This window comes from Ambystoma mexicanum, chromosome 2q, assembly GCF_040938575.1.
Source record: "Ambystoma mexicanum isolate Mex_15411 chromosome 2q, UKY_AmexF1_1, whole genome shotgun sequence".
Taxonomy (NCBI): Eukaryota; Metazoa; Chordata; class Amphibia; order Caudata; family Ambystomatidae; genus Ambystoma; species Ambystoma mexicanum.
The window spans coordinates 1,405,824,310-1,405,843,059 of NC_090924.1; the positions used below are offsets into that span (position 1 = coordinate 1,405,824,310).

Here is an 18,750-nt window from a genome sequence, read left to right on the forward strand (position 1 = left end):
AACTCGCACACCCTTACTCCCCAGAAGCGCCAATAGCCGCGGACACATGTCGAGATAGCACAGACATCGCGGTGATGAGCCGATGGGAGGGGAAAGGAATATATGCATGGGGTGATATATACCAAGAGGGGGCCTTCAAGGAGTTTGACTCAATGCAAGAAAAAGAAGGGATGCCGAGTGGGCAGTTTCTCTGCTATCAAAGAGTCTGAAAGGCGGCCAAGGAAAAGTGGGAGGGCTGGCCAGAAGAACCACAGGCAGAACCATTACTCACCCTGATGTGTCATGTGAACGATGGCTGGCGGCCAGTTTCCAGGCTGTACAGTATGCTAATAGACACACCCAACCCCAAGAGCACAACATTGAAAGAGCAGTGGAAGACAGACTTGGGTACAGATATAACGGAGAAAGAAAGGGGGAGAATATTGGGCTACCCCAAAGCAGTATCTCAGAACCACCGCTTCAAACTAATAGAGCAAAAAGTGCTGTATCGCACATACATGACTCCGTACAGGATAGCTACATTCAATAAGAACGCTAGTTCACAATGCCCATGGTGCGAAGGCGAGGGAGCTGATCTAATACACATGTTTTGGGGGTGTGGACGTGAGAGGATTTTGGACACGGCTAGAACAAGCCTCTAGAGCGGCTGGTGTAGCACGGTATAAGTGATCGCCGGAGGAATGCCTGCTTGGGACCTATCCCAGAATCAGCAAATACAAACACGTGATCAGATTCATGGATATGGCATGCATTTTGGCCAAGAGAACCGTCGCCATGTCCTGGAAAAATGCTGGGGGGGCCACAATACGGAAAATGGCACAGGGAATTTGAGAGGTGGGCAGAGGCCGAAACCAGGGTGTGGATGGAAAGGGTTAATAGATCAGAGTCGGATGGCAATGATAAATGGGTTGCATGAAAGGCACTGGTGTGGGGCATGTTCCACCCCTCTTACGATAACCCCCCCCCGAGTGAGATACATCAGGTTCCTTTCATGCTGCGCAATGAGGGCCTAATAGTTGAAGTGGTATAGCGTCCGCACCTGCCGAATTTCTTGGGATTTTCGGCGTTCAATCGGCATCTTAACGGCACTTCTACTAACATTTTTTCACTGAATTTCAAGAGTTTCGTTACATCAGATTGTTTCACCTTAACAGTGCATCAACTAATGTTTTTTCACTCAATGTGTATACACCTTTGTATATGTATATATATATATCATTGAAAACACTTTGTTAAAGGGACGTTATGGTTAAGTTGCACTAATAAAAACCTATGAAATTCAATGAGAAAGCTTTGTTAGAGGGATGTTATGGTTACAAGTAAAACCAAAAACCCCCAGAATTTCGCCAGCTATGGTAAGCTAAGCAACCATAACTCGCGCCACCACTGTGCACTGCTAAGACTAACACCCAGGTCATCAAAGATTTGCACCCGATCCTCAGAGGGAGCAGGAGCTCTCTCTGCCTCTGCAGCAGCTGTCCCCATCTGCACTCGATCCTGCTCCTACCTGCATCCCAACAGGTCGAGCCAAAATGAAGCACCGTTCAGCCCTGGTGGGCTGCTGTAGCTTGTAGGTAAGAGGATACCCAAGCGTGCCCACACAGCATTTCTTTTTTGAATTTCGGCGTGAAGGAATGCTCGATCCTTCGCCTGCTCTTAAGATGGCCGCCTGCGCTCCCGGCACCAGAAGCATCACGTTGCCCAGCAACACATCGGGGATTTAAATCCCTCCTTCCTGCCGGCAGGCAGAAGCCGGCCCGCATCCGGCAAGGCCCGCGACGATAAGGCCCTGTTCTACGCCTGTTATGCGCCGGATTGCGCTCTACTGACTCGATAGAAATCTTCATAAGGTACGATTCTCCTGCTTCTGAGCCTGCCCCTGCCAGGGACCCCTATTCACTCCAGAACTCGAGGTGATCTCACCACCCCCTCATTTGATTTGCTATCCACTTGAGGGGCAAAGCAATCCACACCCAGCCATCCACCCAAACCCACCTATCCACTTCGGGACAATCCTTTCTCACGACGCTGCAAGCCCCGCATACTGCCGCCCAGAAAGAGCCCGTCGCCCACACTGCATTTTGTTCCCATATTGCCGCGATCTTGCTGGCCCCATTGTATGAGCCCATTGCCTTACCTGGGAACCCTGCACTTGGGTGACCCTTTTGGTCTTCTGTACCTGTTTGCACATGCCTCTTTGGCCTTACCTGTGAATCCCGCATTTAAGTGAACCCTCTTGGTCTACTGTACCTGTTTGTATATGCCATGTTAGCCTCACTTGTGAATCCTGCATTTAGGTGAACCCTCCTGGTCTACTGTACCTGTATGCACATGCCACGTTAGCCTTATTTGTGAATCCTGCATTCAGGTGAACACTTCTGGTCTACTGTACCTGTCTGCACATGCCTCTTTGGCCTTACCCGTGAATCCCGCATTTAAGTGAACCCTCTTGGTCTACTGTACCTGTCTGCACATGCCACGTTAGCCTTATCTGTACACACTTTTGCTTCTAGCCCTAGTGTCTTTACTGCCTCATTGCATTTTAGTCAGTGCACTATTCTGAATTTAGGCCCATTGCATTTCAGTTAATGTACTATTCTGATTCTAAGCACTGCCCCATTTTAGTCAATGTTAGGAATTGTCACATCTAGGTGCCCTCTGATGTATGCACTTTAGTCAATGTTATGAACTGTCACATCTAGGTGCCCCTGATGTATGCCAACTAGCCACCGACTATCATAGTCTGGCCTGCTCCCCACCAGTGCCACTAGAATCCACCTCTATCTACAGACCATGATCTTCTGGCTCGCCCTAATCATGTTCCCATTCTGCTTAATACAGGACAACGTACCCTGTAGCAACAATAGCTACATAGCCCACCAGGACGGCCTGGCTAAACTAGGGTGCCCCAGACACCACCCCATCCCATGCTCCACTCCGTTCCTACCCTCCGCATCCCCCTTCCCCTCCACTAATCACCCTCCCACCTCCACCTCCATTGCCATCCATGGCCCACCTACCAACAGCCACCCCAGCCCCATTGCTAAGTCCAACCAAATTAAACCGACCACCAAACCTCCCGCCCACTTTAAGCCGCCCGGCCTAACCACCCCATCCCTTACTCCCAACCTCACAGCCCGCAATGACAGATTAGGCTCCAGGCTCCTCACCACAATTTCTAGACCCAGCTCCAAACCTTACACCAAAACTAATACAAAGCACATTGCCTCGAACAAGCCCACACCTCCCCCACTAAAAGGCGCCCTACTCAACGTCAGATCCCTGGCTGCCCACCCCACAGAAATTGCAGACATTATCCTTACCAACGACCTTGACTTTCTAGCCCTAACAGAAACCTGGCTTCATGTGGCGTCCGGACCCCATTTATCGCTAGCCATCCCAGACAAATACTCTATCCTCAGAGCGGACAGACCAAACGCCAGAGGTGGAGGTGTAGCGATCATTTCCAAATCCGCCCTAGGCCTTCGACCAACCGACACAGTCGCACTCACATCCGTTGAGTTACTCACAGCCAAGCTACAAACATCCCCCACAACCACGATCACCATTTACCTCATATATAGAGCCCCAAGCCCCCCTGGGACCTTTGAAGAAGACATCACATCCCTCATCACTGAAAACTCCAAACCATCAGCACAAATCATGATCCTCGGAGACTTCAATCTCGGCTACCAAGACCCGAACAACGCACATGCTGCATCCCTAGCCAATGTCCTAACCGATCATGGTTTTACTCAACTCATTGTACTCCCTAGCCACCAAAAAGGCAGAACCCTTGATTGGGTAGCAACTCACAATTGCAATACAACCTGCAAAGACCCCCAACCTCTGGCATGGACCGATCACCACATGATCCCTCTTGAGGTCAACACCAATCAGGCACTGCCCAATGAGCACCCCATGGCACCAGCATGTCCCACCAGGAATAAACGCAACATTACTGCTGAAGCCCTACTACTACTGGTCTTACCTACCCTCAATGCTCTCCCAGCCAACGCTGACCTAAGCCTGCTGATCAACACCTTCAATAATTCCATGGCTAGAGCAATGGACACCGTTGCCCCTTTAAAAATACGCAAAGTTAAACCCTAAGCTCATCTGAACTCTTGGTACACCCCTGAGCTCAAAATACTCAGGAAAGAGAAAGCTAAGGCTCATCACACCTGGAAGACTAACCCCACCGCGGAAAACAAATCCAACCTCACTAACTTATCCTCACTTTACAAAAGCGAGAGCACCAAAAAAGATGCTTACAACACCAGGATCACTCAGGCAGGATCCTCCACTAAAGAATTATTTAAAATTCTGAAGGAACTAGAAAACCCTATTTCACCTCCAGAAACCTGCCTGAAAGACAAATCCTGGTGCACCAACATCCAGAACGCCCTCAACAATAAAATTTTAGGACTCCAAACTAAAATTGAAGACAAACGGCAACAACTCTTCAACAATAAGGTCACCAACCTTAGCCTACCCACACCCAACAACACTAGCGCAGGCTTCTCGTTTAAGAAAGTCACCATCCCGGAAGTTCAAAAAATCATCACCTCCCTAAAACCCTCTAACTGTAAGGGAGACAGCTGTCCGGCACAGATCATAAAAGATGCAGCCAGAGAGCTCTCCCCCTTCATTACCAAACTCATCAACCTATCCTTCACCAATAACTCTATCCCCAGCAACTTAAAACAATCATGGGTTCTCCAACTCCTGAAAAAACAATCCCTCGACCCAGCCATACCCACCAACTACAGGCCCATCACCACAGTCCCCTTCCTACTGAAAATCCTGGACAGAGTTGCCTACATCCAAATTCAGGAATACCTGGAATCCAACCAACTGCTAGGAATACGTCGATCTGGCTTCAGACCTCAACACGCAACTGAACCGCCCTTGTTGATCTCAAAAGCCAGATTGATGAAGTTAAAGACAAAGGCAATGCCGCAATCCTACTCCTACTAGACCTCTCAGCGGCCTTTGACCTGGTCAGCCACGAAGTCCTCTGTAATCACCTTGCCACCGCAGCCCACTTCTTCTCTGCCATCACATGGATACAATCCTTCCTGGCAAACAGAACCATGCGAGTCCTTTCCACTACAGCTGCAGCAGACCCCATCCCCATCACATGCAGGGTCCCACAAGGATCCTGTGTATCCCCCACTTTGTACAACATATTTACAAAGTCTCTATTCGACCAACTGGACCGTCTGGGTGTCACCTACACAAACTACGCAGATGACACCCAGATACTCCTCACCATCTCTGGTAATTACCAAGAAGACTCCGCCTGGATCAACAAAATATTCTCCATCATTCAGGCATGGATGGCCTCCCATGGCCTCTGCCTGAATGATGAGAAGACAGAGCTCCTAATCGTCGGCTCCCCCAACACTCTAACTAAACTCGACCCTAGCTATAACAACATCACCATAGATGGCCATGCCATCCCCATAGACAAAAGCGTAAAAACCCTTGGTTTCTATCTAGATGCCAACACCAACCTTAGCAAACACACCAATATGACCGCTTCAGCCGCTGCCTATACCGGCAAGCTCATTAGGGCCAGCAGACCTTTCCTATCACCCAATAGCTGCCTCACCCTTGCCAGGGCCCTAATACAATCCAAACTCGATTACTGTAACAGCCTGTACCTAGGTGCTAATCAATCCGTACTCAACAAGCTGCAGGTAATACAAAACAACGCCTTGCGCGCAGCCCTCAGCATTCCCAGACAAGAGCATATCTCTGCTACTAGGAAAGCCTGCAAATGGCTATCCATACGCCAAAAAATTGATCTAAAAACCATCTGCCTCACGTACAAATCCCTCAACCACCTAGCACCACCATATCTAGCTAATAAATTCACCCTGAAACCCGCCACCAGATCCACCAGATCCTCCAACACTCTTTGCTTATCAGTGCCCAGGTTCCACCTAAAAAGAGCTGGAGGGGTAAGCTTCACAGTGCTTGCCCCCCAACTCTGGAACTCCCTACCACTTAACATCAAAACTGTCGAATCCTTCCAGATCTTTAGGAAGCAGGTCATCAACTGGCTTCTAAACAAAGAATAACGCCATTAACACCAGACCTTGTGGTAACTGGCTTAGACACTGTATTTATATTGAAAACTGTATATTGTACGCATTTGCTCTTGTTTATTGATCACTGTATATACATGTATATATTATAAACTTGTACGAAGTATGCAAAACTAAGATACTTCTCAACGCTGTAACCAAATTCTTAAGCGCCCTTCTACCTCTGGGTTTGGAGCGCCATACAAATATAATAAACAAACAAACAGACATCACAAATGTCATTGATGACATCACTGATGACATCGCATATCTGGGCCACTTGTTTTTGTTCACTAACATATATAGGCCAGGTGGTTTTGTTCAGTGACAGTCAGAATATTAAAATTGAAAAGGTGCTATATATCTAGACGTTAACCTTGTCATATGTTCTTAAAGTCCTTTCCTTATGGTTTGGTCTCGGATCATGGTGCACATACATATATTTTCTGATGATGATGTTTCTTTCTTCCTTACTTTAGTTTCCCTGTATGTGCCTCTGATTAGTATGCATTGTGGTTCTTCAGATGTATTGTTTGTGCTAGCACACGTGTTGTAAGTCTTGAATTGTTAGCTAGTTATTACATGTTTAACATTACTCAAAGCTCTGATAAGGTAGCATTCATCATTGTACTATCTGAAATTACTAGATTATAAATATTGTACTTCTAAGGTGCATGCTGCAGTCATTGTCTGTTTATATATGATTACGTTTCTGTATTAACATCACTCCAATACAAAATTTAGATGAGTACGTTCTTTAATAGATTAAGTACTTCATGATAGGTCTCCCGATCACCCCTGACATCTTGTTACCAACAATATAAACACAACCCCTTGTATGGACTTATCATCAAAATTAATTTCACATGTGATGTCATCAATTATGTCCTGGGTGTTAGTCTTAGCAGATATCACAATTTATTTTGTAACCTAATTTTTTGCCGTTTAAAAAAACTACTGGTCGAATTTACACCACATTTACAACGGTATGCTTTTGGGACCAAGCAGCCACTCCTGGTGCATATTTGGTGAAAATGTGTCTAGTGTTCGGGCTGTAGAAGTGAGAAAACCTTTTCTATTGCGACTATGAGGAAAACCACACATGTTGGGACCTCCCTTTTAACTTTGCCCCCAGCCCCTGGATGAAGCCTCACCAAACTTCACAGAATCAATCTGAGGGGGCCATATACCTTTTTTGCAAAGTTTGGTGAGGATTCGGGGGGGGGCAAAGTTATAAACCACCCACAAAGTTCTCTTCCTATGGGTTGAGGAACTTAACCATAACTACAGGGCCGTTACCGCAGGCCTTGTAATATATTTTCTGAGGCTTGTGGAATCTGCTTAGATCACATGCTGTGCATAGGCCGACATCTAGTGGAAGCTGCGGAGTATTACAGTTTGTTTTTCGAAACTCGAAAATGGGCGTCGACACAGGGCGTGCCAGTAATACTATCCCTAGTGTGACGTCCACTGTACCCAAGATCCCTCACGCGTCTAGGATCCTCAGATTGTTTTTTTCCACCATACTGGTCGGAAGCATCTTGTGGAGTCCCCTGGCCTTAGCCATACTTTCTTTAAAAATTTAAAGAATAATCTATTGACATCCTTCCCCACCCCAAAGTCGAACTTCGACAACTCGTCGCCGGCTGGAGAAGAAATCGACCGTCGGCTGCTGCACGACGGATTTGGGCCTCGGAAGGCCTCTGGCCTCGGCCCGGGCCTCGGAAGGCCTCTGGCCTCGGCCCGGGCCTCGGAAGGCCTCTGGCCTCGGCCCGGGCCTTGGAAGGCCTCTGGCCTCGGCCCTGCAAGTAGGGAGAGTGGGGGGTGGTACATACTCTACACTCTTGGTATATAGGTACACCTTATACATTTCCTACACTTAACAGCCCGCTGCCTCAAGGTGCGTATGGAGGGTACCCCTTTTCAATTCTGCCCCAAGTGCAATCGCAAATACCCTTGGGTCGACAGGCACGCCACGTGCAATCTCTGCTTGCCGAGGGACCACCCCGAAGCGAACTGCAGAGCGTGTAGTAGGTTTAAACCTAAGACACTTAAGGACCGTTCGGCAAAGCGTTGGGCCCACCACGCCAGGCAGGCGGCCATGGCAGCGGAGGGCGCCTTCAGCGACGCCGTACTTTCAGACGGCGAGGGCATTACGGCGTCGAAAGACAGCCGAGCGCAGGTCCCCGACCTCGGAAGGTCGTCCGGCAGGGCGGCCATGGGGAAGACCCCCAGCGACACAAGCGCTTCACATACTACACACACTAAACACACCAAGTCCAAGCGAGACTCGACGACGTCGAGTTCTCGGAAAGAAGCACAAACAGAACGGTCCGATTCGGTGTCCTCTGGGCGCTATCGATCAAGATCGCCGCATGACTCCAGGCAATCATCCACTCTTGCCAAGAGTGCCTCGCTCCCTAGGCTAACAGAAGTTCGATCATCGGGAGACGAAGACGACTTCCACCCCCAGGCCGCGCTCCAGGAGTCGGAGCCCGCAGTTAAAATCAGCGAGGCCCCACGCTCGAAGGACAGGGACACCACCCCCGATCCTCGACGCCAGGCGTCGAAAACCTCCGGAGCCACGAAAGGACAGGGAAAACACTTTTCCACTCACGGGGAGGGGGGAAAACAGCAGAAGAAACAACCTTTGCACTCTTCCACACCTGTGAAACACACCACTCCCCCTAGACAGACAGACAAGACCAGGTCTGCTGATATGTCTAAAACCAGCAAAGCTACGCAAGATAAATCCCATAGACTTGCTGAGAGTGTCATTCCCAGTTCCAAAAAATGGTCCAGTGAAGACATAGATAGGGTCATGTCAAGAATGTCTTCTTTAGCTGACTTTTATGATAAAAATCCAGAACATTTCCTCTCGTATGACCCACAAGGGGCGACACCCTCAAGCTCTAAGGATCCTATCCCCCCAAATAAAAAGCCCCGGTTTGAAACACTGATGAGGTCTGACCCCTTCGAGGTACAACCATACTCAAGACCATACTCACTGTATCAAGGAGAGGCATCCTTTGATGAGGACCAAGAATGTGGCATGGTAGAAGAGCAAACCGGGACGGGCTACTATGGGGATGATGAGGACCAGGAAGAGGAAGAGGAGGACCCGGAAACATACAGGGTAGACTCCCCGGTAGAGAACGAAGCCCCGGTTACCGACTCCCCGGTCGATAACCAACCCCTCCTAAACGAGGTTCTCGCACGCGCAGCAGAACACTTCCGCATTGACACCCATGGTGTCCAGGAGGAGAGGTACTTTGCAGAAGAGTTAGTGGGAGAAAGGAGGCCTGTTGCCCAGACCATCCCTATCCTTAAGTCCATTCAGCGAAGAATAGATCCGTCCCTGGTGAACCCGAACCTCACCAGAGCAGTCAATCCCAGGGTTGAAAAACTTTTCAGGGCGGCCCAGTCTGACCCTCTCTATATAAGAGGACATCTGAAGCCAGACTCCCCTAGTTGTCACCAACACTCGTAAGAGGGCTGGAACACCCTTATCATCGTCCGAAGCTCCTCCCGACAAGGAGAGCAAAAAACTATACGGTTTCGGCAGGAAAGTAGCCTCAACGTCCGCCTATCAAGCAAGGATTGCAAACTCCACCACCCTGTTGGCCAGTTACAACTGCCATCAGTGGGAAGAAGTCGCGGCACTCATAGCCTCTGCTCCTGAACCTTTAAAGGGCCAATTAGCTCGGATTTCCGCAGAGGGTAGAGCCGTGTCTGGTTGCATTTTGAAAGCAACCTTCGACACCGCAGACAACGCAGGCAGATTGATAGCGGAAGGCACTGTTATCAAAAGACATGCATGGTTACGGCAGTCTGGTTTTAAGGCAGAAACCCAGGCATCATTGTTGGACAAACCGGTGGAAACCGATCTGTTGTTTGGTAAGGCGGTCAAAGACGCACTAAAGAATGCCAAGGACGAATACGAAACACTCAAGTCCCTTGGCCAGTTAACCAATAAACCCCCTAACCAGAGAGGGAATAGTAATTTTCGTCGCCCACGCGGCCAAAATTCCCAGAGAGGATCTAACTATTCCCAGGGGCAGGGTACACAGTGGAACAACAACCAACAGTCTACCCAGGGGTACGGCAGGGGTAATAAGAGAGGTTGTGGTAGAGGCAGAGGCAGCCCCAACAAGGGAGGCGGCACGCCTCCACCAAAGCAGTGACGCTCAGTTCAGGGTCCCTTCTCACGCAACCCCAGTAGGGGGACGCATTTCCACCTTCACCCAGGCTTGGGAAGGGATCACATCAGACAGATGGGTGCTGTCAACAGAACTACTGCAGCGTCCCCGGAACCATCCTCCACGACAAAGAGTACACTCTTTAGAACATCAGAAGATTCTCCTCGAGGAGATCGCCATTCTGCTAGAAAAGGACGCGATAGAACTCGTCCCGGGACACCAGGTAAACAAGGGTATTTATTCAACTTACTTCCTTGTGCCAAAGAAAGATTTGACAATGCGCCCAGTATTGGACTTACGGCCTGCCAACAAGTATGTCAAGCCCCAAAAGTTTTGCATGACTACGCTACAAGAGGTAATCCCCCTCCTAAAAAAGGGGGATTACATGGCAACCTTGGATATGAAAGATGCTTATTTTCATATTTGCATGTTCCCAGCGCACAGAAAGTTTTTGCGCTTCAAGGTGGACAGTCGACACTTCCAATTCAAGGTACTGCCCTTCGGGATAGCTTCAGCACCAAGGGTATTCACCAAGGTACTGGCGGTGGCGGCTGCACACCTACGCAGGGAGGCAATCCCAGTGTACCCTTATCTGGACGACTGGCTCATAACGGGGAAAACCCCAGGAATTTGCAGGACAAACATTCAAAGAACGATCAACCTCCTCCACGAGTTAGGCTTCTCAATCAACGAGAAGAAGTCAAGCCTGGTGCCAAGCACCTCCAAACAATTCCTAGGAGCAATCCTAGATACTCAAGAGGGGTTGACCTTTCCTTCAGAAGAAAGAATTCGGAATATACTACTGCAAATTCCGCATTATCAGTCTGGTCAACAAATAACGGTACTCAAAGCTATGCGTTTACTGGGCATGATGGTGTCATGTATTTACCTGGTCCCCCACGCGTGCCTGCGCATGTGTCCCATGCAGGAATGGTTGGCAAAACAGTGGTCTCAGGCAAGTGGTCAGTGGGCGATCTAGTGGTCGTTTCGCCAACACTGGTACAAAGCCTTCACTGGTGGACAAGAGACAATCTCGCACAGGGGAAACCCTTTTACGATCCCGAAGTTGAGGCAATAGTCACTACAGATGCATGCCTGACGGGGTGGGGAGCTCACCATCTTCACCACACAGCTCAGGGTCTCTGGTCTCACTCAGTGGCCAAGAACCACATCAACCTGCTTGAGCTTCTGGCAGTATTCAGAGCGCTTCAGGCGTTCGAGCCCCACCTACTAAACCTGTCAGTGCAAATCCGGACGGACAGCACAACAGTCATGTTCTACCTGAACAAGCAAAGAGGGACTCGCTTGCCAAATCTGTCCAAGCTTGCCCAGAAAATCTGGATTTGGGCACTCAGACGGAACATCTTCCTGTCATCACAACATGTTCCAGGGGAGCTCAATTCCCTAGCGGATGCTCTGAGCAGAGACTCCCTCCCAGAGGAACACGAATGGGTTCTACACAGAGAGGTCGTAGAAGATAAGTCTGTTCCCCCACTACAGACTTATTCGCCACAAGCGAAAACAGACAATGCCCAGGATTTGCATCCAGGTTCCCCCAACCAGACTCCCAGGGGAACGCCCTGTGGATGAACTGGTCAGGGATGTTTGCGTACGCTTTTCCACCAACTCCTCTCATCAGGAAAGTGGTGAACAAGATGAACAGAGATTCAATGACGCTCGTCCTAGTTGCTCCCATGTGGGCAAGACAACTGTGGTTCCCACACCTACGCAGGATGGCGGTGTGCGAGCCCATCAAACTTCCAGCCTGGTACAACCTAATGTCCCAGCACCAAGGTCAAACAGTGCACCAGCAACCCAACTCAATGAACCTGGCAGCATGGCTCCTGAGGTCATAGAGTTTGGACATCTCAATTTACCACAGAGGTGTATGGACATCCTAAAGGAATCTAGGAAACCAAACACAAGGCACTGTTACTTTGACAAGTGGAAGAGGTTTGTTATCTGGTGCCAGAGTAGACAAATCAACCCGGTTGATTGCACTCCTTCCACTATTGTTACATACATGCTCCACCTGCTAGATGCAGGATTGGTTTTTAACTCACTGAAAGTACACCTGGCAGCCCTGTCGGCTTACACCACTTCCCATAGCAAGGTTTCGTGGTGGAAAGTACCAGTATATAAAGCCTTCATGGAAGGAGTAAAGAGACTCCACCCTCCTATTTCAAACCCACCACCAGGGTGGGACCTTAATGTGGTGCTAGCCAAGCTCATGGGCCCCCCTTTCGAATCCATGCATAAAAGCAGTCTCAAACACCTGACTTATAAAACGGCCTTCTTAGTAGCTATTACTTCTATAAGAAGGGTCAGTGAAATTCAGGCTCTGTCAGTGCAGGATCCCTTCTTTACTGTCCATAAAGACAAACTGGTTTTACGCACACACCCTAGGTTCTCACCTAAATTTATATCAAAATTCCATGTAACCCAGTCCATCGAGCTTCCGGCTTTCTTCCAGAACCCGCAAAGCTCGGCTGAGGTGAAACTACACACCCTAGAGGTGCGTAGGGCGGTCCTCTACTATGTAAATAAAACCAGACCGCTAAGAAAGACAGATCAACTGTTTGTCTCCGTAGCTACAGGCAGAGAGGGGGGGATCACGTCTCTAAAGGTGCCATCTCGAAGTGGATTATTAACTGTATCCAGCTGTGTTACTCACTCTCTGAAAGAACTCTGCCTTTCACGCCAAGAGCCCACTCTACTAGCGGCATTGGGGCCACTCTGGCTTTCATTGCAAATGTACCCCTTGACACCATTTGCAAAGCAGCTACTTGGAGCTCTATTCACACTTTTAGTCAGCATTACTGCATTGACACCCATTCCAAGGCAGATACACAAGTGGGACAAGCGGTTCTAAGACACTTATTTGCTCATGACCCTTCTCACATCCCACCTCCTTCTTCAGGTACTGCTCGCTAATCTATGCACAGCATGTGATCTAAGCAGATTCCACAAGCCTCAGAAGGGATACATTACTCACCGTAATCGTATTTCTGATGCTTGTATCTGCTTAGATTCACATGCGACCCACCCTTCCTCCCCTCTGAGAGAAGACGCATGATTGCTTGTAGTCTTACCTTTCTGTCTATCTGCTTGGATTATCTGTACTCCCGCTACTCCTCATGCTACCTCATGTCAGAAAAAATACAATCTGAGGATCCTAGATGCGTGAGGGATCTTGGGTACAGTGGATGTGACACTAGGGATAGTATTACTGGCACGCCCTGTGTCGACGCCCATTTTCGAGTTTCGAAAAACAAACTGTAATACTCCGCAGCTTCCACACGATGTCGGCCTATGCACAGCATGTGAATCTAAGCAGATACAAGCATCAGAAATACGATTACGGTGAGTAATGTATCCCATATATATATATTATCACAATATCTAGCGATAATAGGGAACCAGTTGAGTAAGGTGGCATTTGTATTTTTGTATTTTATTGAATTTATATAGCACTTTAATCCAAAGTGCTTTACATGAGAACAAGAAAAAATACAACCAGCATAAAATGGCAATTGAATCACAACTCAAACAGTACAAGGAACAATTTACATTATTGCTGAGGTAAGGAGGGAGTGGAGAGGGACAGAGGTGTGAGAGGGAATGGGAGGTATGAGTGGAGGTAAAAGCAGAAGTAAGAGGGAAGGTGAGAAGGTGTGAGGAAGAAGAGCGGGAAGAAAAAGACTAGATAAGATCCGGAGGTAGGGTAGAAGGGAGTAGAGAGGAAGGAGGGGGTAAAGAAGTACAGGAGAGACATGAGGCGGTGGGAGAAGTAGGAGAGGAAGCAAAAGGTGTTAGGGAGGGGAATGGAAAAGATACGATTTTAGAGAAGAGCGAAAGGAAAGGTAGGAGGGAGAAGAGTGGATGGGGAGGGGTAGGCAGTCCCAGAGGAACGGAGCGAGGAGTTGGAAAGAGCGGAACCGGCAGGGGGCGCATGGTGGTGGACAAGACGGAGGAACTTGAATTTGAGTTGGGAGTGAAGAGAGCCAGCCTAGAGAGGTGAGAGAAGAGGAGATGGAGTCAAAAGGTGAGAGAAGGCAGAGGGAGCGGATGGCGGAGTGGTAGACAGATTTCAGTGGGGAGAGGTGAGAGGAGGGGAGTCCAAAGAAAAGGGAGGAACAGTAGAAAGGTCTGGAGAAGATGAGGGAGGTAATTACGAGTTTAGTAGCATGAAAGGTTAGGAGGGGTCCAATTTTACAAATGTTAAAAAGGTAAAAGCGACAAGACTTGGCAGTAAGAGAAATGCGGTGAGATAGGGAGAGGTGAGGGTCAATATGAAGACTAAGGTTACGGGCATGGGGAGAGGAGAGTTGGGAGGGGGGAAAGAGAATGAAAGGGAGTGGGAGGAGGAAGAGTGTTGGCAGGGAAGAAAAGGAGTTCCGTTGTTTCAGCATTAAGAGTAAGGAAGTGAGAGGACATCCAAGATTTAATAGCAGAAAGGCAAGAAAAGTTTATCGTAAATGTTGGGAGAGAAGGAGAGGAAAAGCTGGGTATCATCAGCGTAGAAATTGTGCGAGATACCAAATGAGGAGATGATAGGAGCTAAGAAAGAAGTATAGAGTGAGAAAAGAAAGGGGCCAAGGACAGAATCATGGGGGACTCCATTGTAGAGAGGATATGTGGGAAGTGGTGCCACCCCAGGAGACAGAAAAGGTGCGGTTAGAAAGATAAGAGGAGAGCCAGTTGAGGATACAGTCTTTGAGGCCAAATGAGGAGAGGGAGTTGAGGAGAAGAGGATGGTCAACAGTAGCAAAAGCAGCGGAGAGATAATTCAACGTATAATGCACACTTGAAGTCACAGAGTTCTTTGAACCACTGCAATCTCTTCTCTGGCAGTAATCCTTCAGCCAAGCAAGTTGCCTTTTCGGATTCTCTGCCGGGCCCTGGAATAGAGGCCGGGGCAGACAAAGGAGTTAGCTTTAGCAAAGCTAAAACCCTTGGCTTAAACAGTTCTTGTTTCATTGAGAGATGTTTTGTGCTCTTTAGATCTTTCTCCTCTTGTCTCTCACTCTTTTTTCTTTATGGCATTTTCTCTATTGCTATTTGTTTTAGTTTCCTGTTTTTACTGTCTTTCCTGTTCACTTTTTCCTCTTTCTCCTCTTTGTTGTCTCTTCCTCTTCCTTTCCCTCACCCTCGTACGCTCTCTTCTTTTCCCTCCTCCTCTCTAGCCCCTCTTATTTTCTATCAATTCTTTTCTCTTTCTGAGATTCACTCACTTGTCTTTTCTACATACTTTCTTTCTTTTGAGTATTTGCTGTCCATTGTTTTTCTTTTAATTGCCCCATCACTGGCTCTCCTCACCTTGTGTTAGAAAAGCAAGATCCCTTTTTCAGACTTTATTCTTTTCATTTCTCCTTGTCCAGATTTCCCGAAATGCAGTACTTCCAGCAGGAGGATGTCCGAAAGATCCTTACCGATGTCCTCTTCTGCTTTGCACGAGAAAACGAGCAATTACTCTACAAACAGGTAACAAGAAACCGAGACAGAGGGCTCTGATCCTTCCAAAGGATGCTCTCTGCAGCCTGTGAGGGGGATTGCAGGAGAATGTGGGTACGTTTTGTGTGATGTCTACCTCAGACATGGAGCGGGCTGCCTGGAACCTTCTTACAGAGGCAGGTGTTTAGGTCAAGGCATAACTCGAAGTAGCGGTAGGGTGTCCTTTATTTCAATTTTGTTGACTTGCACATCCCTCTGTCTTCTTGCGCATTCATTCTGCAGTGAAAATGCCTTCCAGAATAGAGGAAGCATGAGTCAGTGCCGGGTAGGTTCATCAGTGAACTGTGCTTTAAACTCATTTAAATGGCCTTCATTTGATAAGTTGTACCAATATTACGGAAGTTACTACATGGCATAATAAAAATGGACAAAACAGAAAAACCAGCCAAATATTACTTTTCACTTTTGAAACAATGGTATGCATGTAGACACACAGTTGGTAGCCTTACCTGCCATTATATTTCATGTCTAGCCTCATGACAGGATGGCACATACCCAATGGGCATTCCTTGCTTTTTTTCTGTTTGTAGGAGAATACACAGCTTTTCTTCTTTGTAGGCCCTTTTCCTTATGAAACAGGTTAAGAAAGTATGACTCTTATATGTCGGTATCTTCAACAATCCAGCAGGAACTTGCCTCTCTCTTTTTAGTTTTAATTTGTTCGACCAAAATCAAGATTCTGCATCCATTCCTAGGCCAGAATACAAGGGCATCCCCAGAGCCACGAGCTATTTGGCAGAAGTATAGTGTGAGAGCAGAAGAGCGCCTCTCAATGTGTGTGGCCATGTTGTGTCTAAGTGATGTGATCTTTGAGCTCAGATACTAAAGATATACTCTGGAATACCCAGACCATCATGCAACCATAAAAGTTCAAGTTCACCAATTATAGGCTTAGGTAATACGCAAACCAAGCAAGAGATGTCTGAGTGGGCCAGATCTCGCTTTCTATGATATTGGTGGACTCTACATTCTGTGGGATTTTGTATGTCAGTGGGGTTGTAGTGGTATACCATGAGGAAAGACCCAAGCGTTGGGGAAAAGAGAGCAAAGAAAACAGTGTGGCCAGCGAAGGCACTAAATCCCTGTGATTGCAACCTGAGTAAAGAAGCAGCTGGGCGCATATCCATGTGGCTGCGAGTTTGAGCCAAGAAGCACCTTGGCACTGTACACCTGACACAGCACCTGGTTTAGGGAATCTTAGGGAGAACAGTGTCCCCAATCGAGAAAGATCCTCTCAACTTTATAGTTTGTCCAACCCTGTCTGTTTTTTGCTTTGTTTATTTTGAGAACCCAGTCCCCTTGGTTCGATAGACATTTCTCCAAACTCTCTTTTGATTTCTTCCAGGGACTGCAAACAAAATATTCCAGTGGAACGTATTGTTTAAGAAAGAGACCCTACCTCAATTTACTAAGGAACTGTACTATAAGATTGTCAAGATTGCTGGTGCTGCGTTAGTTGACCCATCCTGACACTATTCATTTTCTTTTTTCCCAGAGTGGAATTTCCAGTCCTTAGGCTCTTTAGGCGTTCTCCTAACCAAATCCTATGTTTGAATAATAAACGTTTGAACTTTGTCATGTATTATGTGCTTCGTGATCTGCCACCCCTGTCACATGGGAAAGAGAACCTGATGTTGCAGATGGCTCAAACACTCCAGGTGTTCAAGACGGTTCAAGGGTTTTCATTACGAATTCAATGGGCCCTGTGGCCATCTCGCATCTTGTAAAGTCCCTCTTCCCTAACCCAGGCATCCATAGCCCAAAGCTAGTCATACATATGATTGACCCCTACTGTCTAAATATTACTTCTACTGTTAATGAAGACCTAAAGGCCGCTCTCCGTTTCTATCCTGTACTCTTCCAGGGACATCCTAGGCTGTACTTACTCTAGCCAGTGGTTAGTAATTCTATAGCAGTATTGGGATGTATTTTCCACACACTCTGCCTGACTCCGTCTCCTTTCCATCATGCTCACACCTACCTCTCCCTTTATCTTATCTGATGTTCTTCCCGACTACTCTCCTGATTCCAACTCCTTCCCCCTCCACTCTGCTCCATACACCATTCTCCTCTACCCCTCTGTCTCTCACTCCACTTAAGTCTCCTCTCAAACCTTCCATGTTACTGCTCTCTCCTCCACAAAACTGCAACTCCACCCACTGATCAAACTCGATTCTTGCTCTGAGACATAAACACTTCACAGTCACTCCTTACACCTAACCCAACACATTAATCTTTCATGCACACTCGCACTGCAGTACCACTTGCACTCACTAACCAAAGCCTCACTTGCACCAAATGTCACCTCAACTGTTCTCTTGAACGTCCTTTCTTCTGCTGTTCTTTCGGTCTGCCACCTCCATCACATCTGATCTTGCTTGAACATCCTACAACTTCCCGTTTCCTGCAATGGGTTCTTATCCCCCTACCTGGCATCTGATTGGCAGTCTATCAAACTCTAATTGAGCCCTGTATTCCACTCCTGGGAGGTATTCTAAACTAAATAGGGTTTAAATGGTGAGATAAGTGCTCCCACTTTCTCGAAGCGGGTCTACCTTGTAACAATGGAGGCATGCATTGTATACTCTCCCAGTTCTACTTATAAGGACCAATTCCTGGCTTTCCACAAAGTAAGTGCAGTTTCTTTTGGGTGTTTTACCCCTTGCTTACGTCTCTTGTGGTCTGTCGGTCCTATGAGGGACTCCTTCGGGTATCCTGGGCTGGCGTGCAATGCGCAGCTGACTGCTCTGCCACCTATGTGGTCCTACTCCAGTCTCGGTTACTCATGCGGTGCTGGCAACGGGGTGGGCACATAGGTAACTGCAGGGATCATGTCATTGTCCCCGAGAGGAGTTCTTTCTCAGGATATCCACAGGTCTGTGCGAGGGGCATTGCAGTGAGTCTTTAAGTTAGTTTATGCTTCTTTGTATATCTGGAATGAG

General features: G+C 47.8%; 1 protein-coding gene across 7 annotated transcripts in view; it reads left to right on the forward strand.

Annotated features, from left to right (window-relative positions):
* The window catches only part of TBC1D5 (TBC1 domain family member 5), a 2,783,701-nt gene that overhangs the window by 1,710,816 nt on the left and 1,054,135 nt on the right, over positions 1-18,750 (forward strand). For all 7 annotated transcript variants that reach the window (XM_069648897.1, XM_069648892.1, XM_069648893.1 and 4 more), the window contains one exon: positions 15,676-15,778. In XM_069648897.1, coding sequence (XP_069504998.1) covers positions 15,676-15,778 — 103 coding nt within the window. The remainder of the gene's footprint in view (positions 1-15,675; positions 15,779-18,750) is intronic.